The 26,631-nt window shown below is 51.6% G+C and overlaps 2 protein-coding genes across 3 annotated transcripts in view; both read left to right on the top strand.

Annotated features, from left to right (window-relative positions):
* The window catches only part of LOC308057458 (ras and Rab interactor 2-like), a 157,609-nt gene that overhangs the window by 25,450 nt on the left and 105,528 nt on the right, over window positions 1-26,631 (top strand). The gene's annotated exons all lie outside the window — the stretch shown is intronic.
* LOC308057450 (olfactory receptor 14C36-like) lies at window positions 19,367-21,062 on the top strand. Its single transcript, XM_080411554.1, has one exon. It carries the CDS (start codon window positions 19,404-19,406, stop codon window positions 20,337-20,339), a length of 936 nt encoding a protein of 311 aa, XP_080267680.1. The 5' UTR covers window positions 19,367-19,403; the 3' UTR covers window positions 20,340-21,062.

Raw genomic sequence — 26,631 nt, 5'->3', positions numbered from 1 at the left:
CACGTGGCCATGAAGGCGAGTGTGAGGTCCCTGGAGTGTCCCGTTCCCTTGGGGGATTGGCCATTATCAGCCCAGCTGGTTATGGCTGCAGTAAGAAAGGCACTTGGACTCTGAGACAAAGTGTCATTTCAAATGGCCTTGGTTAGAGCAAACTCTCCTCACACAGAGACAATCGTGTCAGCTGTATTCCGTCCCTTCCGAGGCCGGGAACATGGAGTTTACAGCGTTGGGAGAGTTGTGCAGCAAGTGGTGCAGATCCTGCCTGCAGAAGGGCTATCCCACATTGTCTCCTGTGAGCTCTTGAAGTGTTTTGTGCCAGGGAAACCCATTCTAGTCATCACTTCTCATGTTCTAAGAGGAGATGTTCACTTGGGAGTTGGTAACTGCAGTCCCAGACAAAGGTAAGGGCGTGTGGTTGGCCATTCACCAGCAGCTTCCTGCAGATTTCTTCTTCCAATATGGCTTGTTCTGCAACGCAGGGACACACTCAGCACAGCTCAGCCTGAAGGCCAAGAGGTACATGGAGCACAGCACAGGCCTGCTCAGGTTTCCGGTGACACTCATCACTAAGTCCTGCATGTGCAAAGGTCTTCTGCTCAGATTCTCTCAACCTCCTGATGAAGGTTAGAAGGAGAACGACATCTCCTTTAGACCACTAGAGAAAGGGACCTTTACTTGAAGGCCTTGGTTGAAGGGAAAGTGGAAGATGGTCTGCAGGAGCGGGCTGGAAGCTAGGACCATGCATGGCAGTCAGTGAGCTGAAGGGAATGTGCTCGAGCTTGTAGGTCACTAACCCTGGGAAGACAAGGAGTGTGAATAGACACAACAATTAACATGCTGAGCCATGCTGAGAGAGCATAGGGGAGTGGGGGACGGATGCTGGGAAGGAAAGGTAACACCTTGCTGTTAATTGATGGTAGTTAACCATGAGTTGGGGATTGCCTAGGATGCAATGCTTAGCTTCAAGAACCAATCTGTTTAAAACGCGCAGCTTCAAGAACCAATCTGTTTAAAACGCGCAGCTTCAAGAACCAACTGTTTAAAACATGCAGCTTCAAGAACCAATCTGTTTAAAACGCGCAGCTTCAAGAACCAACTGTTTAAAACATGCACCTTCAAGAACCAATCTGTTTAAAACGCACAGCTTCAAGAACCAGTCTGTTTAAAATGCGCAGCTTCAAGAACCAACTGTTTAAAACATGCAGCTTCAAGAACCAATCTGTTTAAAACGCGCAGCTTCTGAAATGTATATAAACTCGTGCTACTGTACAATAAATTGACATTGGCTTGTATCACCCTGCGTCCCGTCAATCCATCGCAGCAATGATCCCTGACCAACATGGCACAGACGCTTTCTGGACCTGTTTTGAACAAAAGACAAGGCAGGAATGGTGAAAAATGTAGATGGCACCTTTCAGTCAAGAACGGGTGACTCTGGTAAAGTAGAAATCAAGAGCAAGTCATCAAGACAAACTGTAGCAGGGCTGAGTAGAGGGGAAAGATCCCCTCCACCAACCCTTGGGCAGTGCTCTTCCTAATGCAGCCCAGGATGCCACGGGCCTTATTTGAAAGGTGCAAAGCCAGGAGAAGAGGAGGCTTTGGGGACACCTGATAACAGCCTTCCCATATCTTCTTGGGCCATATCAGCAGGAAAAGGCAGCCAGGTTCTTGCCTCTTGTGCGTGATGGGACTGTGAGGGCCAATGGGCATCAGCTGAAGTAGGGGAAGACAAAGTCCTTCCCCATGAAGACAGTCAAGCAGCGGAGCAGATGTCCCACAGAGCTTGTGCCATGTCCATCCTTGGAGCTTTTCAAGCCCCACTTGAAGGAAAGCCTGAGCTACTTGCTTCAACCCCATAACTGATCGTTCTCTGAGCAGCATGTAGGCCTGGACACCTCCGGAGGTCCCTTCCAGCATGAATGATTCTGGATCTCCATCCACCATGGATCTTGCCTTCATGATGGCAGGGAAATCACTCAGGTTTCCAACAGCGGTTGAAGCCTAACAGAAAGTGTGTCAGATGACCTGCGACATTCTTTTCCCACTCCAAGCTTTGCTGCTCAGATGCAGGGCTGCTTGGCTGCTTCCTATGGATTCCTGTTCTTCACCCTTTCCTACCTTTTTCCCTCCTTTCCCATGCACAATTGCTTCTCGGTGACCACCCTTGTATCCTCCCATGCAAGTAGCCCACCTCTCCTTTCCCTTTCCTCCCTGGCCATTGGCTGTCCCCCTTTGCTGATTCTGAGATTTTCACCATAGGTGGCCACTCAGAAGAAGGATTGATCATCCCCCTTGACTCAGCATCATCCCCCTTGACGCAGCACTGTTGTGGCCACATCCGGCTTATCTGTGCCTGGGCTTGGAGGTTTCTCATTCTGGAGGAGTGAGGAAAAACTGGAGAGGCTGTGGAGGATGCCTGCCTGGATGGAGCCTGTGGAGACAGACTGAAGGTCCTCAATGTCTTGAGACAGGCAAAGTGGAGCCTCAGGGCACCACAGGAATAGCATGCACCTGCTTGAAGGGGGGTGTCACAGATAAGGGAGTGATTCCTGATAGTGACAGGAAGAGAAAACCTCCGCAAAGTGCTGCTTGGAAAGGTAAGATTGGATGTGAAGAGAAAGAAATGTCCCTCTGAGGGTTGCCCTCTGATGCCAGAGTTCACCCAGAGGGTGCCTGGATTGTCCCATGGCTTTGAGCTTCAAGGAACAAGCAGGGATGAGGGGAGAAACTTGAGAAAAGGCGGAGAAATGCGGCTGTGAGGGCTGGGTAGGAAAGCAAGGAAGAGTCCAACCCCCAGAGTGGAAAGAGGTGCCACATGGACAGTGTAGGGCAACTTGCAGTGGAGATGGCCCAGGGCTGCAGCAAGGCTGAATGGCCCCGCAGGGGGCTGAGGCCTCTGTCCCCCTGGCAATGGCAGCTGCCCATGCCACCAAGGCCTGTGACAGGAAACTGGATTTGGAGGGTCTTCTCTTCTGCCCTCCAAGAGCCTGGGGGTCAGGGCTTGCCCTTTCTGCTTCATAAAAAAAATCCAAATGGGTTTTGCAGCATTACAGCCACCGACACAGTACCTTTGCCTACCTGCTGGTTTGGCCTCTAATTAGCTCCTCTAACGAGTCCATGGGGACGCTTTGTCAGCGATGGCCCTCAGCGGGACCCATCAATGTTTGAAGGCATTTTCAGTGTTGCTTCTGACTTACGTTCCTTGAGTGGTTGGTTCAGCCTGCTCTCAGTAGCTCAGGTTCATGGCAGGAGCCCCCAATGCCCTAACGAGGTATTTGCCTTTTTGTCATTTCCTTCAAGTCTTGAAGAGCTGTGCAGCTAATTGAATCTGTTCCATTCACGTAGATAAGAGAGAGGATTTCAAAGTGCATTTGAAAGTAATTATTTTTCATTTCATAGGTTATATTTTGCTCCTGATTAGGTTAGAGAGGAGGTTCTAGCAGCAATCTCCAAGTGATAATGATGCAGAGGATCTCCTCAGGATATCTGGACTGGTAGGAATCGCAGTCCCTTGAGGTCTGACACAGGATGGACAACCTTGCTCTGAATGTCCCCAAGACCACCCTCTTTCTCATTGTCCCCTGGGACTCACATCCCTTCTCCTTACATCAGACTTCTCCCCTCAATTCTGCAGGTGGGTGCTGCAGCTCCTTTGCACCATCCCCACCTGTTTGCCTTAGAGGACTGGCTGCACTCAGGTGCAGAAGAATTATTCAGATCTGCAAGCAATGTCAAGAACGATCAAGTGTCATAAATAGGCCAACAGCCTCCACAAGCAGATGCCAATTCCAAGCTGTCTCTGATGAGGTGCCTTTCTGCGAGGGACACTCTCATGAGAAATCTTTTAGTCTGTTAGATACAGAAAGATAGATCTAAACACAAGGGAAGAGCTGGGTAAGGAGACAGTTTGGCTGCAGGAAGACACGCAAGTTTTTCCTTCCTGAAGCTAAAAACAGCAGTACAGGTGAGAGGTACCTAAAAGACCAAAGAGTAAAGGGAGGAGAAAACTGGTGAATAACTGAAAGAGCCTTTGCTGAGACAATTGCTGAAAAGATGACTTCAGAAGTCGTCACTGTCTCCTGCCCAGGTGCAAATAAGTTAAAGATGAGAGAAAATAAGGGTGTGGTATAACCGTAATAATAATGGTGAAGTTCTGGTATAAAATCAATATTTCCTTGAAGTATCGCTTTTGAAAGCTCCTTGAATTGGCAGAGGTCACTTGTGAGAAAGGACAAGTCAATGTTGCAACTGTCTTGGAAGGAGTCCAGTAGTGAACCTCGGGGAGCCACAGACTGCGTAAACCCCCATGGTGAGGCGTGTGCCACCAGTTAGAGTCCCCTTGAGTGACATTTCTGGCACCGGAGCGGGTAACTGTCCAGGTGGACTTTCCAAGGGTAAATCCTGCCTCGCCAACCTGACAGCCTGCAGTTGCGCGTGAGGAGCTCCACCGTGGATGTAATTTCCCTCAGCTTCAGCAAATCTCTGCCCACGGTTTCCCTCAGTGTTCTTTAGCCCATGTGAGGCCATGACACTCTCGGTGCCATATAGAAAGAGATGGGTAAAACACCAGCTGGATGGTCAGGCTGGGAGAGCAGTGGGGAAGGGCTCACACCCCACCTGGAGGCCACTGGGACATACTGGGGCAGTGTGGGCTGAAGAGGGTCCCAATCGGAAATTCAGCCAAGTAACGACAATCGCACCAATGTGGCTACATGTCCTCCTACTTTATTTGGCAATTTGTCATATTTATACTTCTAATACACTGTTCACGCGGCAGCTGCCTGACAGTCATTGGTTGTCGGTTACGTATTCATGTTACCTGTTGATTGGTTGTCATGCTGCAAGCGCCTAATAAGGATGTGCTAACCTAGCGGTTTTCATATCTTGCTTGGCATCCGGCCTTCTTCTTGTACAATGCTCATTATTCTTTATTCTGCCTATTCAAGGACAGTACAAGATCTTCAAAGTAACTTTGTAATCTGCAGGCCAGGGTTGTCCAACTCCTGCAAGGGTACAGTATGCCCTCGTTCTGCCAAGAATTCCCCTACACATCCCCTTTTTTCTTTTTGGACAACCCAGGCTCTATCAACAATTGATTCCAAATCTTTCTTCATACAGGAGAAAACACAACAAAAGATAACAAGCACAGCAAAGATAACAACAAAAATTGAATCCCTTCCATCAATAAGGTTTTCTACCAGCCAGTGATTCCCCATCCCTTAATTAAGCCACTCGTCATAAGGATTTTCAGTAACACTGTGTTTCTTCATATTATCTTGCAGTTGGGAAAGCTTTTTGTGAATGGACTCAGAATGATCAGCAAGATTCATAGAGCACATTCCCTCAAAATCCTCACAGCCGTGTCCTTGTGCTAATAACAGAAAATCAATGGCAGCTCGATTTTGTCTTAAAGCATGTCGTATACTGTCGACATCAGTGGTGCGTCATCTAATACTCTGGAGGTAATGTTAATTTGTTCTCTCTCCAACAAGCCAACTGTCTCAACTGAGTGAGAGCCTTGGCAGAAGCAACTTGTGGTGTAAAGAGTGATGCTAAAATGACAGATGGACGTTCCCACAACTCACATCATCTGTACATTCAGGTCCCAACTGGTATACACTACGTCTGATGCGTTTAAACTTGTTACTTATGTTAAGCATTTGATGGATACTAGGGGCAAATAATGTTAGTTTGCCAAAGTAGCATGGTCCTCCCTGTGCCCTTGCAGGTACGGCGGGCCAGGCACCATCTCCGCAAACGAGGAATACTCCCCGAGGCAACATCTTTGCTTTTTCATTTGTCTCACCAGACCATGAAACAGGCCAAGTCCAATCGTTAAGGTAAGCGGTGATGTTAGAATGCCAGGGGGACCCAAGGGCAATCCAAGTATTGTAATTTCTTGGTTTGTGGATCCTAAAATTACCTGAGTCCATGACTTTCTTGTAAAACCCCCAAAACAAACAGTAGTTTCCCGGCATAGATCCTAAGATGTCAAGCTCCTGAGGTTCCATGCTGGTAACATTCAGGCCCTGTGCAATTTGGAATGCTTGAGCCCCCGAGGGGTTCCTTGGAACACCAAGTGATTTGCACGGATCAGCTGGCACAGATCCACTGTTGATGGTGCAAAAGTCATTTGCTGCTTGGTCGAGGTAGTCGGAGTATATTTTACCTGTTGTCCAGTGCCCAAACTCCTTCATATGGTTTAAAGGGACCCCAATCAAACAGGTACGAAATGGGCCAGATGGGGTAGCTAACGATAAGCAAAATGGATCTTGCCCTGTCTTATTGGCCCAGGTAACCCACATGTTCATTTGTGGTTGGACAGGAACCCATGCTGTTCCTTGTGAGGGCATGCTGATGATTCCTATCAGCCCTACAAGCAGATCAAACAATTTCATTATCTCGCAATCTTGTTCCCAACTGACAAAACAAGCACCACAAGCCAAGAGCTTGTCTTTTCTTTGTAGCTAAAACAACAGTTACGTTTTTTGTCAAGGCCCACCAAGAGAGAGCTTCTATTCTGCTGTCAATACTTTCTGGCATCCATATTGCTGGAAAATGTTGATTTGGCTTAAGGTTCAAAAATTCCCTACAAGTATTTTCAAAAGTAATATTAGCAAAGCTCTTTTGACAATCTAAGGACAAAGCATCATCTTTTCGCAAGCAGCTACAACCTATAACAAAATTCTGTCTACAGTTACCACAACTTAATATTATTGCTGCTCGTTCCCTATAGTTTCCACAAACAGCATTCTTCGTATTACAAATTTTTGTCAAAACAGCATTACAGGCTCGTGGCCCAAATGATTGTCTTCTCGCTGCTGTCAACAGCACGTCTTCTATGGTAGGATGGGATTGGCCCAAGTTCTGCACAGAGTTTGTTAAAGACTGGTTGGAGATAAAGCTGTCACCTCTATTTTCTCCGTTCCTCTGGAGTTGACATGCAGGGCGGACAAATCTGCTAGGGACCCATAGAGGTCCTTTATCTGTGGAAACACAAAAATATCCTCTGCCGAGGAACAACACTGGACTGGGTCCTTCCCAGTTGCCTGTAGTCATGTTCTTAGAATGAACCTGTAACCCAGGAATGGCCTGTGTTTGACTTCCCTGAATCGCCTGAGGATGTATAACAGCGGGGGCCCTTCTCTTCCTTCTGTCAGGGACAAATAATTCAATGTAAACAGCACCTTGTTTAATCGCTTGGTTACATCAGTCTTTTCTGGTGTCTTTCATGTCACTTAGCTGTTGTCCATGCGGCATCACACTCCATTTGATTGGTCCCGGAGTGGCGCCCACACGCTGCTCCCCCCTTGTGCAGGCATCCTGCTTTCTCTCATCTTTCTGTCCAAGTCTCTTACCTCTCTGCGAATGCAGTTTCTTTGTCTCCCTTGGCCTTGCACATGTCCTTCACAACACCTGCAGCTTGTTAGAGCTGCGGCCTGTTATTACAACCAAGTTAGTTGGTCTGGATTGCTCATAATTTGCCAGTGTTCTTCCAGCCACTGCACATTTTGGAGTCTGTTTTGACTTGCATCACCACAATTGGTGACACCAACGTGCTGATGTGACCCAGTAAGGGGTATCCTAAGGAGACCCTGAGACTGTGCTGACATGACCCCGGTAAGGGGCGTCAGGAGCAGATCCTGAGATTGTGACCAGTGGGTTGCTGGGGAGATGGAGCCTGGTGAAGCGGAATAGCGCAGCGGGGCGGCTGCAAGATCCAGGGAGACCGTGACACCAGAAAGGTGAGCCACCAGGGACAGCATGGGGACTCATTTAAGGAAGATACCATGGTGCTGTCAGTGTGGAAGTTAGTGTTACAGTGTAGGACAAGGTCTCAAGGACAAGAGTCCAAGTACTGATAGCCTGATGAATAGAGACTTGCTAGACTTGTAGGGCACAAGCCCTGGGAACAAAGGAACAAGCTAACTGCAGACCCCTGAGCCGTTACAGCTGAGGAGGCAACCAGATGGACAGAGAAACAAGTACCCAGATAAGGGAACGGATAGCGCCGATATGTAACTTTGTTAATCAAGAAAGCTGCCTAGAAAGAAACCCCCCAGTTTTGGAATAGAAATTGTGGCTATGTCAAGGTAAACTAATCAGTTCCTATTGTTCTACCGGTGTGCCTTAAACATCAGCCAATCAGTGTTTTTTACGCTTAAGATTTAACCAATCAGCGTGTAATATGTAGAAGGTAGAAACGTATATAATTGTAAGAAAATAAACCGACAACTTGCTTGCATCAAGCCGCGTCCCGTCTCTTCATTCGCCGCAAATTGGTGACCCTGACGTGATCCGGTGAAGGATCTGATGTGGAGGGGCTCTCGAATTGCCTAACTGAGTGACATGCAGCAAATCCCACAGAACTTTGAATGATCTGCTGAAGGGAAGCGGGAGCCGGGCGGCCATAAATCCCTCCGGAGTTGAGAGGTGAGTTGTGGGAAATCCGTAATGGGGAATCAGGTTTCATCCCCAGAAAGAAGCGTCTATGAGCTTATGAAAGGTCTCCTTAACAAAGATAAGAAAAGTATTTCTGGGCATGACCTTAAAGCAATGCTTAAGTGGGTGCAAGTAAATATGCCTGCAGTGACTGCACTGCAATTCTCACGCGGGAACTTTGGGACGATACAGGGGTGAAATTGTGGGATTCTGCGACAAAGGGCAATACTGAGTCCCACCGTCTGCTCTCTTCGTGGAGAGTTATTTTTGTGACTCTGAAAGCACAAAAAGAAAAGGCAGAGGAAGGAGAGGCGGAGGAGTCGCAAGCTCCTATAGACCTGTCCTTATCAGCCTCTAAATCACAGTGCTCTAAACCCCTGGGTGTCAATGCAGTGGAGTATCCGCCAGAAGATGACCCCTTTGACCCGGGACTGGTAGACCCTGAACAAGAACCTGATTTATACCCTCCTGATCTGCGTGATGTGTGGGCAAAAATAAAGAAATAAGCCTTAAAGGAGGGGGATTTAGAAATGGCTAAAACTATAGTTTCTCTGGTCTTGTATTCTCAGGGTCGGGCAGGCGGAGCACGATGGGAGGCTCTTTCTTTTTCGGTTGTTAAAGAACTGCGCCGCACGGTTACGGAACATGGTATTTCTTCTCCCTATTTTATAAGTCTGTTATCTTCTGTGTTTGATACTTATGTCATGACTCCTCATGATTTGAAATCTTTAGCACGATTGCTACTAACCCCGACGCAGTACACGTTATGGGAGTCGCACTGGAGAGGGGGACTGCAAGCACTCCTGCTCACGTATGTTAATCATAATGATGCTGCATTAGCTGCACTGACAATAGAGCATCTTACGGGCACCGGTGCACGTGCTGATCCGGTAGCGCAGGCTCAACACTGCCCCCGTGCGGCTCTCGAGGCAATTAGAGAAGAGGCGAAAAAGACTTTTTTCCAGGTGCCTGACGTACAAAAGCCACAAAAAGCTTTTACTAACATCACTCAGGAGTCTCGAGAACCTTATATGCAGTTGATTGATAGACTAAAACAGGCTTTGGAACGTCAAGTAGATAATGCGGAAGCTCGGGATATATTGATAACAAAACTAGCTGTTGAAAATGCTCATGTTGATTGTAAAAGGCTATTGAAGTCTCTTCCCAACCCGAACCCCACTCTGGTGGAAATGGTGGAAGCATGTAACCGAATCGGTACGGTTGACCACAGGTTTGAAGCTATGGCTGCTGCTTTTGCAGCGATGCGTGGTGTGGGGAATTGCTATGGTTGTGGTAAGCCTGGTCATCTAAAGAGAAATTGTCTTGCTCGGGCTGCAGGGAACAGACAACAACCTCCTGGTCCTGGAGTTTGTCCGAAATGTCGGAAAGGGCGTCATTATGCTAATCAATGTCGATCTAAGTATGACTTCCAGGGACAACCGATACAGGGAAACTGACCGCGAAGCGCGGGGCAGCGGCGCGCGCAGACACAAGTGCCACAGCTGACATTTCAACAACCTCGGAGAGAAGCACCGACACGTCAAGTCCCTGTCCAGCAACCTCAGGCAGCGCCGGATTGGACCTGGCAACCTCACACACAGTAACACTGCTCGATTCCTCGGTTCATTTATTATCAAGAAATGTCAAAGGATCATTACCCCCCGATACACAAGCTCTGTTAATTGGTAGATCTTCCACAACATTGTCTGGTCTCTTTGTTTTACCAGGGGTTATTGACTCTGACAGTGTGGACGAAATCAAAATCATGGCATGGACTCCATTTCCACCTTGTACGATACCTCAGGGCAGTCGAATAGCGCAATTGATTCTGATTCCGGCAAGGGTAAGCTCTCTTATCACTGATCATCCTCCTCAGAGGAGAGGAGGTTTTGGATCCACAGGGTTACCTCACATTTTGTGGGTACAATCTATTTCTCCACAGCGGCCTATGTGTCAGTGTACCCTTATTTACAATGACCAATTAATAGCACTGATTGGGATCATTGACACTGGAGCTGATGTCACAGTAATTTCTCAAGACAAATGGCCTCCGCAATGGCCACTGACTAATGTCTCTCAGACACTGGCTGGGATAGGGGGCATCGGTAACAGTCGTCAGAGTTTGGAACTAATTCGAATTCAAGGACCAGAGGGACATGCGGCTTCTGTTAAACCTTTTGTGCTACCTGTCCCTATGGTTTTGTGGGGACATGATATATTTCCACAATGGGGAATGTCTATCCAAACACATTTTTAGACAGGGCCATTGAAGTGCTCGACACTCTAAAAATAACCTGGAAAACTGATGCTCCTATTTGGGTGGATCAATGGCCCCTTCCTTTGGAAAAATTTCACGCACTTCAAAACTTAGTCTCAGAACAACTGTCCAAAGGACACATTGTACCTTCTACTAGCCCATGGAATTCACCAGTTTTTGTTATTAAAAAACAAACTGGCAAGTGGCGCTTGCTCCATGATCTCAGAAAAATTAATGATGCTATGGAAGATATGGGAGCCCTCCAACCCAGGCTCCCATCCCCGACTATGATCCCTCGACATTGGCATCTAACTGTCATAGATCTTAAAGATTGTTTTTTCAGTATCCCATTACATCCAGATGATGCCCCAAAATGTGCCTTTTCAATTCCAAGCATCAACATGCAAGCTCCGTTGCAGAGATATCAGTGGGTTGGACTGCCACAAGGTATGAAAAATAGCCCTACAATGTGTCAATGGTATGTTGCGAAAAGACTCAGTCCTGTCCGAAATGCTATGCCTACTGTGTTATTGTATCATTATATGGATGACCTTTTAGTGGCAGCACAACATCACAAAGTCATGGAGAAAGCTGTAGCCCTTGTCACAGATGCCATGAATTCGGCAGGTCTCTGTATAGCACCAGAAAAGGTCCAGAAGTTTTCCCCTTGGAAATATCTGGGCTGGCGAGTAAGAGCACAAACTATTGTTCCTCAACCATTGCAGATCAAAACCAATGTAAGAAACCTGCATGATGCACAGAAATTACTGGGAACAATAAATTGGGTTCGACCACTATTGGGAATTTCTAATACAGACTTGGGTCCTCTGTTTGACCTACTAAAAGGGGACACCAATCTTTGTTCTCCACGTAATCTTAACTCTGAAGCAGATACATCTTTACAAAAGGTTGCCTCAGCTATCGCTTCTCGACAGGCCCACCGATGGGCCCCTGAACTACCTTTTTACTTGATTATTTTAAACCCTGCTCGATGGCCTCATGCCCTGATATTTCAATGGGACCTTCAGAACTCAGACCCCTTGTTAATTATTGGATGGATCTTTTTACCTAACCAGTCTACAAAAACTATTTGGACACAACATGAAATGTTTGCCTCTCTGATTGTTAAAGCTAGATCACGCCTATTAACCTTATCAGGGAAGGATTTTGTCTGCATTTGTCTACCAATTACAACAGTATACTTACAATGGCTTTATCAGCAGTCAGACACCTTTGATATGGCACTTGCCAACTATACGGGTCAAATAACTTCCCATCCACCTTCACACAAACTGTTTAACATTGACTTTCGTCTGATGTTAAAACCCAAAAGAATCATCATAGCTGCATCCCATCTCTTCATTCGCCGCAAACAGTGGGGCTGGGGAGGTGTGGACTGAGGCTGTCCACGCAGTGTTTAGCTCCAAGGACTGCTTTTCCCACCTCTGCACAACTCCTCAGGAGGCATGCTGCATCAGTTGCAATTGGAAAAGTCTTCTATCACTTCTCCATAGTGGTCATTACCTGCCTTCCTCTTTAACTATACTTCTGAAACTTATTAAGTGTTCAAGCCTTGAAGACCAGATGTCCCTGATGGAAGAGACAGGGCTCAAAAGGGCTTTCTGCCTCTTCATGAGCCCAGGGTGTCTGTGGTGCTGTGGACTTCAGGTGTTCAGAGGAGACTGAAGAAACCTCTCAAGAACACCAAGTCAGGAGCAAAGCCCACAGCCCCTGGAAGCGTTAATGGGCCCCGCTGAGGGCCATGGCTGAGAAAGCCTCCCCATGGCCTTGTTAGAGCCCATCCTTGGAGGCTGTGAGGGCAGGAAGGCAAAGGCGCTGTGCAGGCAGCTCTGCTGCTGAGCAAAGCCTTGGCTTGCTTGATGAAGCAGAAAGGCCATCCGTGACCTGCAGCCTGTGGGGAGGTCGGTGCTGTCCCTCACACAGGGCTCAGGGCTCTTCCTGGGGACCATGGAAGGTGGGCATCCAATGCCCAGTGAAGGACAGCAATGGCACAGCAACTTCCAGCTTCCCCATGGGGCTGCAAGGAGGCAACGATGCCCTCGTGCCGTGAGGACATCATGTCTTGTCATGGCCCTCAGAGGCAGAGACAGCTGCCACAGCCAAGGGGACACAGACCTGGGTCCTCATGGTGCCTTCCAGCCTTGCCAGTGCCCTCTGCCATCCCCACCATAGGCTGTCCTGCATGCTTGGAGCCCTGCCCCTGTTTCCCTGCAGGCTGTAGGCACCATCTCGCTGCCCTGCCTTGCTCTCACCCCAACATTGCCATACCTTCGCTGAGGTACCTCCACTCTCACCGGCTGTTCCTTGAAGCACAAACCATGGGCTGATCCAGGCTCCCTCTGGCTGAGCCCTTGCACCGCAGCAGGACCCTTGCAGTGACAGTTCTTCCTCCCAATAGCCACTCTCCATTTGCAACATTACACTTTGTGAAATCTTTTCCTCTCTCCTCTTTTTTCCCACTACGCAGGAAAGCTTTACCACCTCAGGAACTACCCTCCAAACCTAACTCAATAGCTATTTTTGGTGGTCTTTCCCCTCAAAAAAGTGAAGTCACCCCCATATGGTCTTCTAAACCACATGGCTGCTGCTGCCTTTCAGCTTCTCCCGGAGACGTGACCAAGCCACATGCCTGCTGCTGTCCTGTCATGTCCACAGGAAAAATGGACATGACAGCCTGTACCCCAGCCCTTTTCCTGGAGAGGTCCTGTGCTGTAGCTTGGCAGAAGGACTTTCCCAGCCATGTTCCTGTTGCTGGCCTATCACCTCCAGAGACAGGACTGACCTCACAGGCCCCTTCACAGCCAGGCACGTCCTCCTGCATGAGGAGTTCCTGAGAATCAGCTCTCCTCCTCATAACACACCCCTCCGTCACCCTCATTCTAACCCATGACCTGGCCACAGAAAAGCAGCCTTGTTTCATTCAGATTTCTCAAATGCATTTCCCACAAGCCATTTGTGTGGAGAAATATTCTTCACATGAACTTCCGTAGTTGTGTTGACATTTTTTATATATGCACTTATAGCTGTATGGCTTTTTTTTTTCCAGGTTGGACTGACCTCTGGAGATCATTGTATCCAGCCCACCAACTGAAGCAGGGTGAGCTTGACCAACTTGTTCAGTAACGTATCTTGGTAGGCTTGCAATAAATCACAGAAGCATAAGAACAGAGAATCATTGAGGTTGGAAAAGACCTTAAAGGCCATCAAATTCAACCATTACCTCAGGGCAGCCAATTCCATCACTGAATCATGTCCCGAAGCACTGTGTCCATGTATTTCTGAAACATCTCCAGGGCTGGTGATTCCCCCAGCTCCCTGGGAGGCCTGTTCCAATGCTTGACCATCCTTGCAGTGAGTGAAGATGTTTTTCCTCATATGCAATCTGAACCTCTCCTGGTATAACTAGAGGCTATTTCCTCTTCTTCTGTCACTTGTTATGTGGCAGAAGAGACCTACCCCCACTCATCTACAACCTCCTTTCAGGTAACTCTAGAGAGCAGTAAGGTCCCTCCTGAGTCTCCTCTTCTCCAGAGAAAAACCTCTTTTCCAAAGAAAACCGTCTTTTCAGACACTCTCCAACAGACCAGGCCTCCAAACCCTTCACCACCTTTGTTGCCCTTATTGGACATGATCCACAGCGTTTCTCTTGCAGTGAGGGGCCCAAAATGGAAACACAGTGTTCAAGGTGTGGCTTCAGCAGTGCCGAGTGCAGGGGGTACATCACTGCTCTGGTCCTGCCGGCCACGCTCTTTCTGATACCAGACAGGATGCTATTGGCCTTCTTGGCCACCCGGGCGCACTGACGGCTCATGCTCAACCATCTGTCAACCTGCACCGTCAGGGTGCTTCCCCAGCAGGCAGCCTTCCAGCCACTCTGGCCCAAGCCTGTAGCCTTGTGTGGGGCTGTTGTGACCCAAGTACAGAACTGGCACTTCTCCTGGTTGAACCTCATACAATTGGACTCACTTGAAAGGTCCAACCTGTCCTTCTTCTGTAGAGCCTTCCTGCCCTCAAGGACATCAGCACTACCACCCAACTTGATGTTGTATGCAAACTCACTGTGGGCGCACTCAATCCCCTTGTCTGGGTCACTGATGAAGTTCTGAAACAGGACTGGCCCCAGCACTGAGCCCTGGGGAACACCACTCCTTATGGGCCATCGTCACCTGGATGTCACTCCATTTACTCCTCCTCTTGGGGCTTGGCTGTCCATCCAGCTTTAACCCAGCGTGGAGAACACCCACCGAAGCCATGAGCAGCCAGTTTCTCCAGGAGAATGCAGTGGGAGGTGGAGCCAAAAGGCTTTCCTAAGGTCCAGGTAGACAGCATCCACAGCCTTTCCCTCATCCACTAGGCAGGTCACCTTGTCCCAGCAGGAGATCAGGTTCATCAGGCAGGACCTGCCTTTCATAAACCCATGCAGGCTGGTCCTGACCTCCTGGTTTTCCTGCGGCTCCTGTGCGATGGCGCTCAGGATGATCAGCTCCACAACCTTCCCTGGCACTAAGATCAGGTTGACAGGCCTGTAGTTATCCCGATCCTCCCTCCTGCCCTTCTTGTAGGTGGGCACCACTTGACTAACATTCAGCCTTCTTGGGCCTCCCCAGTTAGCCAGCACTGTTGAAAGTCATCGCTGTGGTGAGGCAATAGAGAAACAGACCAATGATTTTCAAAGTGTTCCTGCATCACGGGATGTCCATGGTCATGGACACAATCAAAAGCACCTTGTCCTTTCTGGGTATAAGGTTCACCGGAACCACATGTACTCTGGGGCTGCAGAGGCATCACTGGCAGCAATGCCTTCTCCTGCAGCACTGCACAGTCCAGCCCTGCATGTCTCTGGTCCCAGGCACAGCATGGATTGCTCTCCTTAGGGACATCTCATTTCACCTTCACAGTGACCTCTGCCCACCACCCCAGCATGCGCTGCAGCAAAACATTTTGCTGGCATGTGACCTTGGACACTTGGTACCCATTATTATTTTTGTTGTTACATGTCTGAGCTTGGCCCAGGTGACACAGGTGGTTCAGGGTAACTCTGCTCTGAAATAACCTAAATCAGGGAGAGGAAGGGGAAAAGTCTTATTTAAGCAGCGTGAGGAAGCCTTAGGATCAATAACCTCACATCTTCTTGGGGAATTTAGAGATCCTGTGTGTTTACATGGCAGGGGTTTGGGAGTGGTTTGGAGGTGTTTGTAGGGCTGGCAGAGGTGAGAAGAGACCAAGAGCTGACTCCATGGCCATAACAGCCACTTTCATTTGACTCCAAAATGGACCAGCCCCTGCCCAAACCTGAGCCAATAAGCAATTCTAGTGGCACCTCTGTGATACCCTATGGCAGAAAGGACCAAGCACAACAGGAGAGGAGTGAGAATTATGTGAGAGAACAACCCTATAGACATCAAGGGGAGTGAAGAAGGAGGGGAGCAGCGAGACAGAGGCTTGGTGGGATCCTGCAAGCCAGTGGTCAAGTAACCACCCGCCGACAGTCACAGGGCAGCACAGTGACAATGCTCCTTTAGGTGTCTGCAGGTTCTTTGCATCGGCATTCTAGCACAGCTGCCAGATGGGCCAGCAGCTGTGATGCTCCCCTGGATCTGAAACCCTGCATCATTCGTGTCCACCTTGGTTCTAGGAGCAAAGAAACGGTGGAGTCTCATCTCCCAGGGGGAGTGAGGCAGGAGAGCAGCAGAGTGCAGGCCCCAGGTCACACACTGGCAGGCTGTGGCCTGTGCAGAAGGAGGAAACGCTTCTTTGGGTTCCCTGGAATTGCCTCAAAGCATAAACTCCATTTTCAATGTTGGACCTGTTGGAGGCTGCTGTCCTTGCGGAGCAGCTGTGCTGAGCTCTGCCACCTGCCCTGGCACTTGGTTCCCTCAGTGTCACAGCTCTGTCTGCAACAGGACGGGCTCCAGCTGCCTCTGCGTGGGCCCCTGGCTGAGGGCACTGCTGCACATCTGGGCTGAAGCCCCCCAGCTGTGGCACCAGCCCAGCTCTGCCTGGCCATAATGCAACTGGTACCAAGTGTCCCCAAGCCCGTGGGTGCAAAGGCTTTGCTTCAGAGCAGAGACGTGGCCTGGGCAAAGGAGAGCTGAGTCTTGAGCCCTCGGACTGTGCAATGAAGTGCTGAAATGGGCTCTGCAGGGCTTACTGAAGCACTGAGGACATCCTCCCTGCCCTGCCTGCAGAACCACCAGACACACACGTACACACACGCTCCTTTAGGAGTACTTGGATCCTTTGCTGCAATCTTCCTGGTGTCCTGTCTAGGAATGGGTTAACAAAAGTTGATGCTCATGCAGAAAACTTTTTCTAGTAAGGGAATTGCCAGTGCTGGAAATAAGTGTGTCCCCCCAGGTGAGGCAAGGCCCATGAGGGATTGCCTCATCCTGCTGCCCAGCAGGTTCCCCTGCAGCCCCAGGGACAGCTGGAGGGAGCCCCGAGGGGCAGAGGAGGGAGGCAGGGAGAGCTCAAAAGCAGACCTTGGTGGGAGGCTGCTGAGAGCTCCCTGCTGGAGAAATCTGCAGAGCCCTTGAGCCGGTAAGTGTGTGGCTGCAGGGCAATGCCTCTGCAGTTGCTAGCCGGGTCTGCAGCAGCTGGGGCCCCCCCAGCCTGTGGGACCGTGTGGGAGCCTTTTGCTGTGGAGGAGGCCAGTGTGCTACAGAGCAGGGCTTCCCTGCTGTAGCGTGGGAGGGCCAGGGCATGTGGGCTGCCTTGTGCCAGGGCCGGCTGCAGGGCTGTGAAGGTGGCTGTGCAGGCAGGGGTGCCCAGGGCTGTCCTTGCCAGCAGGTTCCCTGCAGCCGCGGGGGCTGTGTGCTGGGGCAGGGGCTCTGCTGCCTGCCAGGTGCAGCTCTCAGCTTGCCAGGGAGCTCCTGTGCTGCTGTGGGCAAAAGGTGGCGTGGAGGGAGCGACACCCAGCAGGACAAGGTCTCAATGATTTTGTGTTGGTACTGCATATATCAGAGCTGTTCACATCTCCAGGTCATTTCCAAGGGGACTTTCCATGAGCACCTTCATGGCAGGGGTTCACTGCTTGGCTCTGTGCTTGCCTGAATCTCTGCTGCCACTTTTCTGTGGCTCCGCTTGGTGGCAATGGAAACTCAGCTGTGCAGGTCAGAGCAGGGGCTGAGATGCTGAAAGCATCACAGGGAGGTTGATGAGGAAGCTGAGCAAGCGCCTTCCCTCCCCAGCACGCTGCAGATGAAACCAGCATCAGCTCTCCTTTTCCCTCAGGCTTTGGGGGAGCTGTTTGTTCCTGCCTGCAGACAGAGAGCGGCTGCAGGGCAGAGCTGGGCACACAGGGGCTGAGCTGGGCTCTGTAAGCGCTGGCAGGGAAGAGCCCTGGGGCCAGAGAAAGAGCTGCTGGCAGGGATAGCTGCAGGCAGCAGAGCCCTGGGCAGGGAGGCAGGAGATGCTGAGGGGAACCCTGATGCAGGGCAGATAGGGGCACCTCCTGGCCACGGTCTGCCGTGCAGGTGCCTTCCCTGAGCAACACACCTCTGCTCTCCTCTCCCACCCAGCACAGCCTTTAGACCGTTGGTTTCATGTGTTTCAACACCTCCCGGTCCAGCAGAGCAGCAGAAGGGATGAAGTGCATCTCTCCTGCTGCCACGCTGCCATTTCTCGCTGAGCAGAGCCTGAGGGTGACTGTCCTGCACTGCTGCTGTGTGGGAGGTGGTGTGCCGGGCTGGGCAAGGGGAAGGAGTTCCCAAGTGTCCCTTTGTCTCTCTCCTGGCCTTGCTCAGATGCTATTGGCATTGCAGACAGGCTCTCTGGCAAAAGGGGTTTCAGCTGCAGGCTCAGGGGCAGACCTTGTGGGTCCTCCTGTGCAGACATGTCCTCAGCATGGACGTGTCCCAGCTTTCCCCTAACCGATGATGCTGTGGGCAATGCAGCCTGTGAGGCAGGGGAAGGAGCTGAGTCTCCTGCAAGAACTTGCCATGGTCAAGACACTTGTCTAACTATTTCTGGTGTCGACCGAAGCTGTATGTGCCTGCCAGGGCACACAGTGAGCCCTGGGTGTCCTTGGATAGCAGTGTGGTGCTGAGCCTTCGGGAAGGGATGAGGCATTCTGTTCTCTGCAGTGGATCCCTCTGCTCTCAGCAGTGCCTGGCTGCTTGTCAGGGTCACATGGCAGTGTGATCACTCTCCATCTAAGAAAGGAGCGTTTGCCGGGCAGCTGGGAAGGAGAGGGATGGAGAGAGCAGAGTGCCTGCCTCTGCCCTCAGGCACAGACAGTCCCCTTGCCTCTCAGCACTCACTCTGCTCTCCCTGAGCACAGCACAAAGCCCTCCTGACCTGACTCTGGCCATGGCCGTTGCTCAGCACGGGCAGAGCCGATGCTGAACAGGCCCTTCTGCGCTGGGAGCAGTTTGGGCTGAGCCAGGGCAAGGCCAGGACTGGCCCCTGCCCCCACGCTTCCCATGAAGCCCCTGCTGCAGAGCAGGGCTCACTGCTGGGCAGCCAGCGGGCACAGCCCCTGCTCCTCACAGCACACTCGGCCAGCACTCAGCACAGCTCCAGCCACGGCTCGGAAGGGAGCTCTCCTAGGAACGGCAGAGGGGGGACATGGAGCACCGAGGGCACATCTACGAGAAAAGGTTTTCACTTGGCTCACAGACATCTTTCCTGACTTGTCACTATGTTTTCTTCATGAACGGGACCCTATGGTTGGAGGCAGCAGATGTCCAACAGCAGCTCCATCACCCAGTTCCTCCTCCTGGCATTAGCAGACACGCGGGAGCTGCAGCTCTTGCACTTCTGGCTCTCCCTGGGCATCTACCTGGCTGCCCTCATGGCCAATGGCCTCATCATCACCACCATAGTCTGCGACCAGCACCTGCACACCCCCATGTACTTCTTCCTCCTCAACCTCTCCCTCCTCGACCTGGGCTCCATCTCCACTATTGTCCCCAAAGCCATGGCCAACTCCCTCTGGGACACCAGGGACATCTCCTACTCAGGATGTGCAGCACAGCTCTTCCTGATTGTCTTTTACCTTTCAGCAGAGTATTTTCTCCTCACCATCATGGCCTATGACCGCTTTGTGGCCATCTGCCAGCCCCTGCACTACGGGACCCTGCTGGGCAGCAGAGCTTGTGTCCACATGGCAGCAGCTGCCTGGGCCAGTGGGTTTCTCAATGCTGCGCTGCACACGGCCAATACACTGTCACTGCCGCTCTGCCAAGGCAATGCCCTGAGACAGTTCTTCTGTGAAATCCCACAGATCCTCAAGCTCTCCTGCTCACACACCTACCTCAGGGAAGTGGGGCTAATTGTGATTAGTTCCTGTTTAGCCTGTGGATGTTTTGTTTTCATTGTTCTGTCTTACCTGCAGATCTTCAGGGCTGTGCTGAGGATCCCCTCTGAGCAGGGACGGCACAAAGCCTTTTCCACGTGCCTCCCTCACCTGGCCGTGGTCTCCCTCTTTGTCAGCACTGCCATGTTTGCCTACCTGAAGCCTCCTTCCATCTTCTCCCCATCCCTGGACCTGGTGGTGTCAGTTCTGTACTTGGTGGTGCCTCCAGCACTGAACCCCCTCATCTACAGCATGAGGAACCAGGAGCTGAAGGACGCACTGAAGAAGCTGATGCAGTCAGGTTTCTCTCAGCAGCACTGAACTGCCTCGATCTCTTCACATGGTGTCTCCTGGTCATCTCGGGAACATCCTGTGCATTTAGCACTTTTAATGTCACAATTGTGTTTCTCCTAGAATGTTTGCATGCACTCCACTTCCTCAAAGGAATGAACCCAGCCTGCCTGACCCAGAGGCTTTTGTACTTTTGCATCCAGGGTGGTGCAGCTGGACTCCTGTGCCACATCTCTGTAATTTAAGGGGCTTGTGTAGTGGAGATATCTATCAAGTTCCCAGGAGAGTAAAGCACCAGTGTAGAGCTCAGCTGTGTGCGTGTGCAAAGTTGGGGCAAATAACAGGGTGGGGGCACACGGCAGGGTGTCCTGGTGTAAATCCTTGGGTCACGGTGAAGGAAGCAAGGCAGTAATCGGGTGGGACACAGGGCTCTGCTCAGTGCCATGTTCCTTGGATATCCATCCAGGGGAAGCTGCCCCAGGTGCCCCAAGGTGTCCTAAGCACCAGTCATTTCCTTTGCTTGTTGTACACCCCAGTCCCTATGAGGAACATTTGCTGCATGGTCACCTCTGTCATCCTTAGTGGCTCAGTGATACCCAACTCCATTGCAATTCTAAATGTAAATGGAGCCACTTTCCTACCGTCACTGGTTACACACAAGTCCCATACCTCTTGCCACAGTTGGCCACTCAGCCAAGGCCGTGGTCAAAAATCTCCAACCAGATCATGTCCTCACGGCTTTGCTTTGACAAATAGTGAAGTAAACCACTGACTGAGATCCCACCAACTGGCCTGGGTCCAGCTCTCCAGTCTTTCACTCTAGATGTTATCTCAAATAAATGCCAATTTCTCAGCCTCTCCTTGTCCATAACATGATCCAGGTCCCAACCATCCTTCTGGCTTCTGCAGGACTTGCTCCAGTCTGTCAGGGTCTTTCTTGTGCTGTGGAGCTCCATTGTGGGCTCAGCAGTCCTGATATGGTCCTGTGGTGGGGTTAACCACGGCCGGCACCCAGCCAGCCCCCCAGCTGTTCATCTGCTCCCCTGACTCAATAGGACAAAGGGAGAAAATAAGCCAGCGATGCTCCTGGGTCAAGGTAAAGGCAGAGAGATTACTTACCGATCCCTGTCATAGCCAAAGATGTGTTGTCTTGCCAAAGATCAATTTCATTCATTGCCAATTAAAACAAGATGTTGATTGTGAGAAACAATGACCAAAACATTGAAGACCATTCCCCAGTTTCTCCCAGGGCCAAATTACTCCATTGATCCCAATTCACCTACACAAGCACACCCTGAGAGGTGCGGGGGGGATGTTGAAGAGGGTTGATGGCACAGAACACCTCTGCTGCTCCTTCCTCCTCACACTTCTGCCCTGCTCCAGCGTGGGTCCTCTCCATAGACCCCGCTATCTTTGCAGTCAAGGGTATGCATTCTTCATTTCATTCTGTCTTGCTTGTGTCCTTGAAACTCAGAGAATGACAGAGAATGTTGACATTGGAAGGGACCTCTGGAGATCATCCAGTGAAAACCCCTAGGAGAGGCACGGCCAGCTCAAGCCGGTTGTACAAGGCCTTGGCTTGGTAGGTTTGGAATATGTCAAGGGGTGGACATTCCATAACCACTCTTGGCAACTACCTGCAGTGGTTGAACATCCTCAGTTCAAAAAGTGTTACCTTGGCTCACATGAGCCTGTCACATGGCTCCTGCTCAGCTGCTTGTCCTCTGGCACCCAAAGGTCCTTCTCTGCAGAGCTGCTCTCTGGCCGGCCTGCCACCAGAAGGATAGCCCCAGGAGGGCTGGATAACAGGCTGGCCTCCCCCAGGGGCTTGCTCAGCACCAGCAGCAGCATCTTGCCCATCTTGGAGATGAGCTTCAGCTCTGGCACAGGCCGCAGGGTGCTACAGAGTCACCTGGGAGAGCAAAGCCCTCTCCTGCCAGGGCTGCGCAGCCCAGGCCTGTTGCCCTCTGGCCTCGGGGACTGCAGCCTTTGCTCTCGTGGTGGGAAGCTCCTTCATCCTTCTGCTGCCCCCTGCAACCCGCTCCAGCATCCTCTGCTGGGCAGCAAACCCCTCCCACACAAGGGCTCCCGTCCCTGGGTACCGGTGTCCGTGTGACAAGCCGGCCCTTGGCCCTGGTGCCACACCTGAGGTGCTGCAGCACACATGGGCCCCAGAGCCCACCGCCTGGGGCGCGGGCAGCAGGAGCCCCCTGTGCCACCACAGAGCTGTGACATCAGTGCCATAAGCGCTGAGGAGGGGCAGGGCAGCTCCCACGCCTTTGGTGGGGGATGGAGACACAAGGTCTGTAGGGGAGACCTACGGGACAGATGAGTGGAGGGGGATGCTCTGTGTGATGTCAGGGCAGCTCAGACAGATGGAGCTCTTCTAGTGGACGGGCCAAGGGGTGAGGTGGGAGCTTGTTTCGGGATCACAGGGGAGACCAGCCAGGGTGGTACTGTGGAAGGAATTAGTTGTGGTTTGCCCCTGGCCAGCACCCAAACACCCAGAATCTGTTGCTCACTGACCCCTCCCATGCCCAGCGTGATGGGGGAGAGAATCAGAAGAAAACTCACAGGTCAGGAAAAACACAGTTCAATAGGAGAAGCAAAAGCTTTGTGTGTGCAAGGAGCAACATGAGCAATTCGCTCACTCCTTGCCATGGGCAGCAGGGGTTCAGCCATCCCCATAAGAGCTGCTCTTCAGCACATCTGTCAGTGACACGGGAAGACAAATGCCACGACCACAAACGTTCTCTTTTCATCCTCCTTTCCCCGAGCTGTTATTGATGAGCACAACATCCTGGGATATGCAATATCCCTGTGGTCTCTGGGGGTCAGCTGTCCCAGCTTCTTGCATCCCCCCAGTCTCCTTGTAGCGCAGGCAGAGTGTGAGAAAGAGAAGCCTTGGTGATTACTCTGCAGCGGTGGCCAAAACACTGGTGCGTGGTCAGCGCTGCCTTAGGAAGAGACGCAAAGCACAGCACCAGAAGGGCTGCTGTGAAGAACATGCACTCCATGCCAGCCTGCGCCAGGACAGAGCGACAGGTCATACAGTCAGGGTGAGGCATGAACAATGTCTTCTTGAAATGACCTGAGGAAACCTGTGGATCACAGAGCCTGGCTCTTCTGGGGGAATCCCTCTCCTTGGTGATCACTGCACAGGTAAGCAAGGATGCCAGGAGCCCAGGTCTTTGTGGGCGAGTTCCCCAGACCAAACAGGCCACCCACTCTGATGCTCATCTGCACCTGGGACTCCACAAAGAGGACAAGATGCTCAGGGATGTAAAGACCAGTGCCACCTTGCTTCTAGTAGTGTGCAGTTGTGGTGTCCCTTATGATAAGGCATGTGTGGATGGAGAGCAGCAGAGCACAGCCCAGGACAGGAGGGAAGGAGAACCTGGCCTGCTGAGGGCACTGGCAGGTGGGATCCCATGGGGGCAGGGCCCTGAGAGCATCCCTAGGCCTTCCTGGCCCTGACCAGCCTCACCTGGGGCCTCCACCCAAAGCTTTGTCCATGGCTCCAGGAGGCCATTGAAGCCAGGCAAGAGATTCAGCCCCAGCATGATCTATGCTGTAGGTGTGCAGGTCACCTTAGAGAGGTGTGTGGGTCTCTTTAGGGTCACAACAACAGGCACAGCTTTGCCTGCCCATGGACCTTGTTGATTTGGAATGTCAGGCTCACTTCCCAGCTTGATTCTTGATGATATGGCCAGTGAAATGACACCATGGCCCTCCAAGTCCTGGGGACTTTCTGCTGCCTCCCTTCCTTCCTCAACTCCCTCCCAGTTATACAAATCTTCCTTGCTGTAGAGCCTTGTCACTGGCCAAAAGCCCAGCAGCCACCCAGACGCTCCCTCCATCCTGCCCTCCCCAGTCAGGGCCAAAATATTAACACAGCAGTCTACATGTGGTGTTATGAATGATGATAATGTGGAAAAAATAATCTCCCTCAGTGTTTTGTCAAGGCACCTCTTCATACGCTCCAGGGCACAGCTGGCTGCCTCTGCTACCAGGTCACAGGCTGGGATTGTGTTTTGCCTTCTGTCCCCCAGCACCACCAGGGCCTTTTCTGCACAGACACTGCCCAGCCAGGCAGGTCCCAGGCCCTGCAGCTGCAGGGTGTTAGTCCATGCGAGGGAGGTGCAGGCTCTGCCCTTGGTCCGTCCTGCATCTGTGCAGCTCCTGACAGGGCGGCCACCCCACCTGCCAGGGTTCCCCTCAATGGCATCCCTAGGGCACAGGGATGGTCCTCTCAGTTTGGTGCCACCGACAGACACTGTGAGACTTGCCTCCACTGGATTGCCTTAACAGCTCTTAAACTGTAAGCAGGAGTGTCACCTGTGCTGCCCACAATACCCCAGTATGTCCCAGTGGCCTCCAGGTGGGGTGTGAGCCCTTCCCCACTGCTCTCTCAGCCTGACCATCCCGCTGGTGTTTTACCCATCTCTTTCTGTTCCCACCCAGAGTGTCATGGCCTCACTTGGGCAGAAGAACGCTGATGAAGACCATGACAAGCGTTTTGCTGAAGCTGAAGGAAATGACATCCACTTTGAAGCTCCTCACGCACAAATGCAGGCTGTCAGGTTTGCGAAGTAGCTGGCAAACCTCATAAGCAGTCATAAGCCATCACAGTGAGAAGAAAATACTCTGCTGAAATGAAAAAGAGAATCAGTAAGTGCTGGGCAGCAAATCCTCAGTAAGAGATGGCTCTGGTCTTACAGGGAGCTGCACATGGCTTTGGGGAGAGTTGTGGGGATGGAGCCCTTGTCGAGGAGGGAGAGGTTATGATGAAGAAGGACATGGGGGTGTGGAGGAGGTGATCGCACAGTACAGTGGTAATGATGAGGCCACTGGCCATGAGGGCAGCCAGGGAGATGCCCATAGAGCCAGAAGTGCAAGACCTGCAGCTCCCGCTTGTCTGCAAATGACAGGAGGAGGAACTGGGTGGGGAGTTGACACTTGGCATCTGGTGCCTCCTGGCATAGAGATTGTCTGAGAGGGAAAAGAGTGAGAAGTTAGGCAAGACTTTGCTGAGCAAAACCTGACATATTTCTCAGAGGAACCCCAATGAAAAGGCCTCTCTGCTTTCCCGAAGACCTTTAGTGGATCTCTCATGAGTTGCTTTTTGCTGAGGGTGCTCCAGGGAGTAGGAGACTCTGCTGTGGGCTCTGCAGGAGTCAGTCCTTCCCTACAGCAGCAGCGAAATAGAAACGTGGTGTGACCTACGATTATATACACTCAGGGCATCAAAGGACTTCACAGCATTGTCACCCCGTGTTCACCCATTATGGAGCGGAGTTGAGGGGATTTTTCTCTGTGTATTTTGTTCCGGTTGCCCCACCACAGCTGAGGAGTGCTTTTGGCACTGCCATTCCTGCTGCACTCCAGGTGCCATCAGGTGGGCCCTGAGAGGCAAAGAGACAGTCCCTTTGTGCGGACTGAGGACAGCCAGTCTGTCCACCCGCCCTGGTCTCAGCTGCCCTGTGCTGGCAGCTCCTTGACCTGCAGGACTATCACCCCCAATGCTTCCCAGAGAAGGAACTGGACGCTGCCGAGAGCAGAGGCCTCCAGTTTCCAAGTACCGATCTGCAAACTCCTCATGCTGCCTCATCATACCTGAGAAGGATCTCAGCTCTGCCCTTGCAGCCAGGGACACAGAGGGCACATTGCAGCTGCCTGTGCACAGCTACCCAGCAGCATTCCTGGGGTGTCTTCTCCATGGGGCTCCCTGATCACACAGCCATGCCACCGGAGAGTTGTGCCCTTCTGGAGGGCAGCCTGCAGCCACCCAGCTCCTGAAGGTGGGCTGTCCTGAAGTGAGAGGTGTCTCTTTTGGACTTCACGGAGCTTAGGTATCAGGAGGCGATTGGGAGACTTTACTGCCATAGGCTAACCTGTATGGCAAGACCCCTCAGGCTGGTCTCTCAAGTGCTTCTGAAGCCCACGCCGCATCCAAGTTGAGTGATAAGAGCAGGAGGAGCAGAGACAGAAGGGGGGAAGATGGACAAACGCTGCAGCGCTGCTACCAGTGGAGGCAGGACGGGGCAGCTGGGAGGGTATTTGATGATTTCTCCCCTTCTGGGGCGAGGCCACGGAGAAGGCGACTGAGCCCATGGCTCTAAGTGCAGAGGCTATGCTGATGGTAAAGAAGAGCAGGGGCTTTCTCCAGGGAAGGTGCCTGCCCTGCAGGGGATGGCAGGGAGATGCCTGAATCCCCCCTCCCACAGTGTTTCTGGGAGCAGCTCCCTCTTGCCGCCTGCCCACGTCTCTGCTGCCTGGAGCTGTCCCTGCCAGGAGCTGTTTCTCTGGCCCCGTGCCTCCG

Source organism: Falco punctatus (genome assembly GCF_963210335.1).
Source record: "Falco punctatus genome assembly, contig: scaffold_30, whole genome shotgun sequence".
In the NCBI taxonomy this organism is placed as follows: Eukaryota; Metazoa; Chordata; class Aves; order Falconiformes; family Falconidae; genus Falco; species Falco punctatus.
The sequence above is the reverse complement of the archived record's forward strand: the minus strand, read 5'-3'. Positions and strand labels throughout refer to the sequence as shown.

Bases quoted from the DNA above. Each gene is read 5' to 3' on its own strand.
- LOC308057450 (XM_080411554.1), top strand. From the start codon at position 19,404: ATGTCCAACAGCAGCTCCATCACCCAGTTCCTCCTCCTGGCATTAGCA.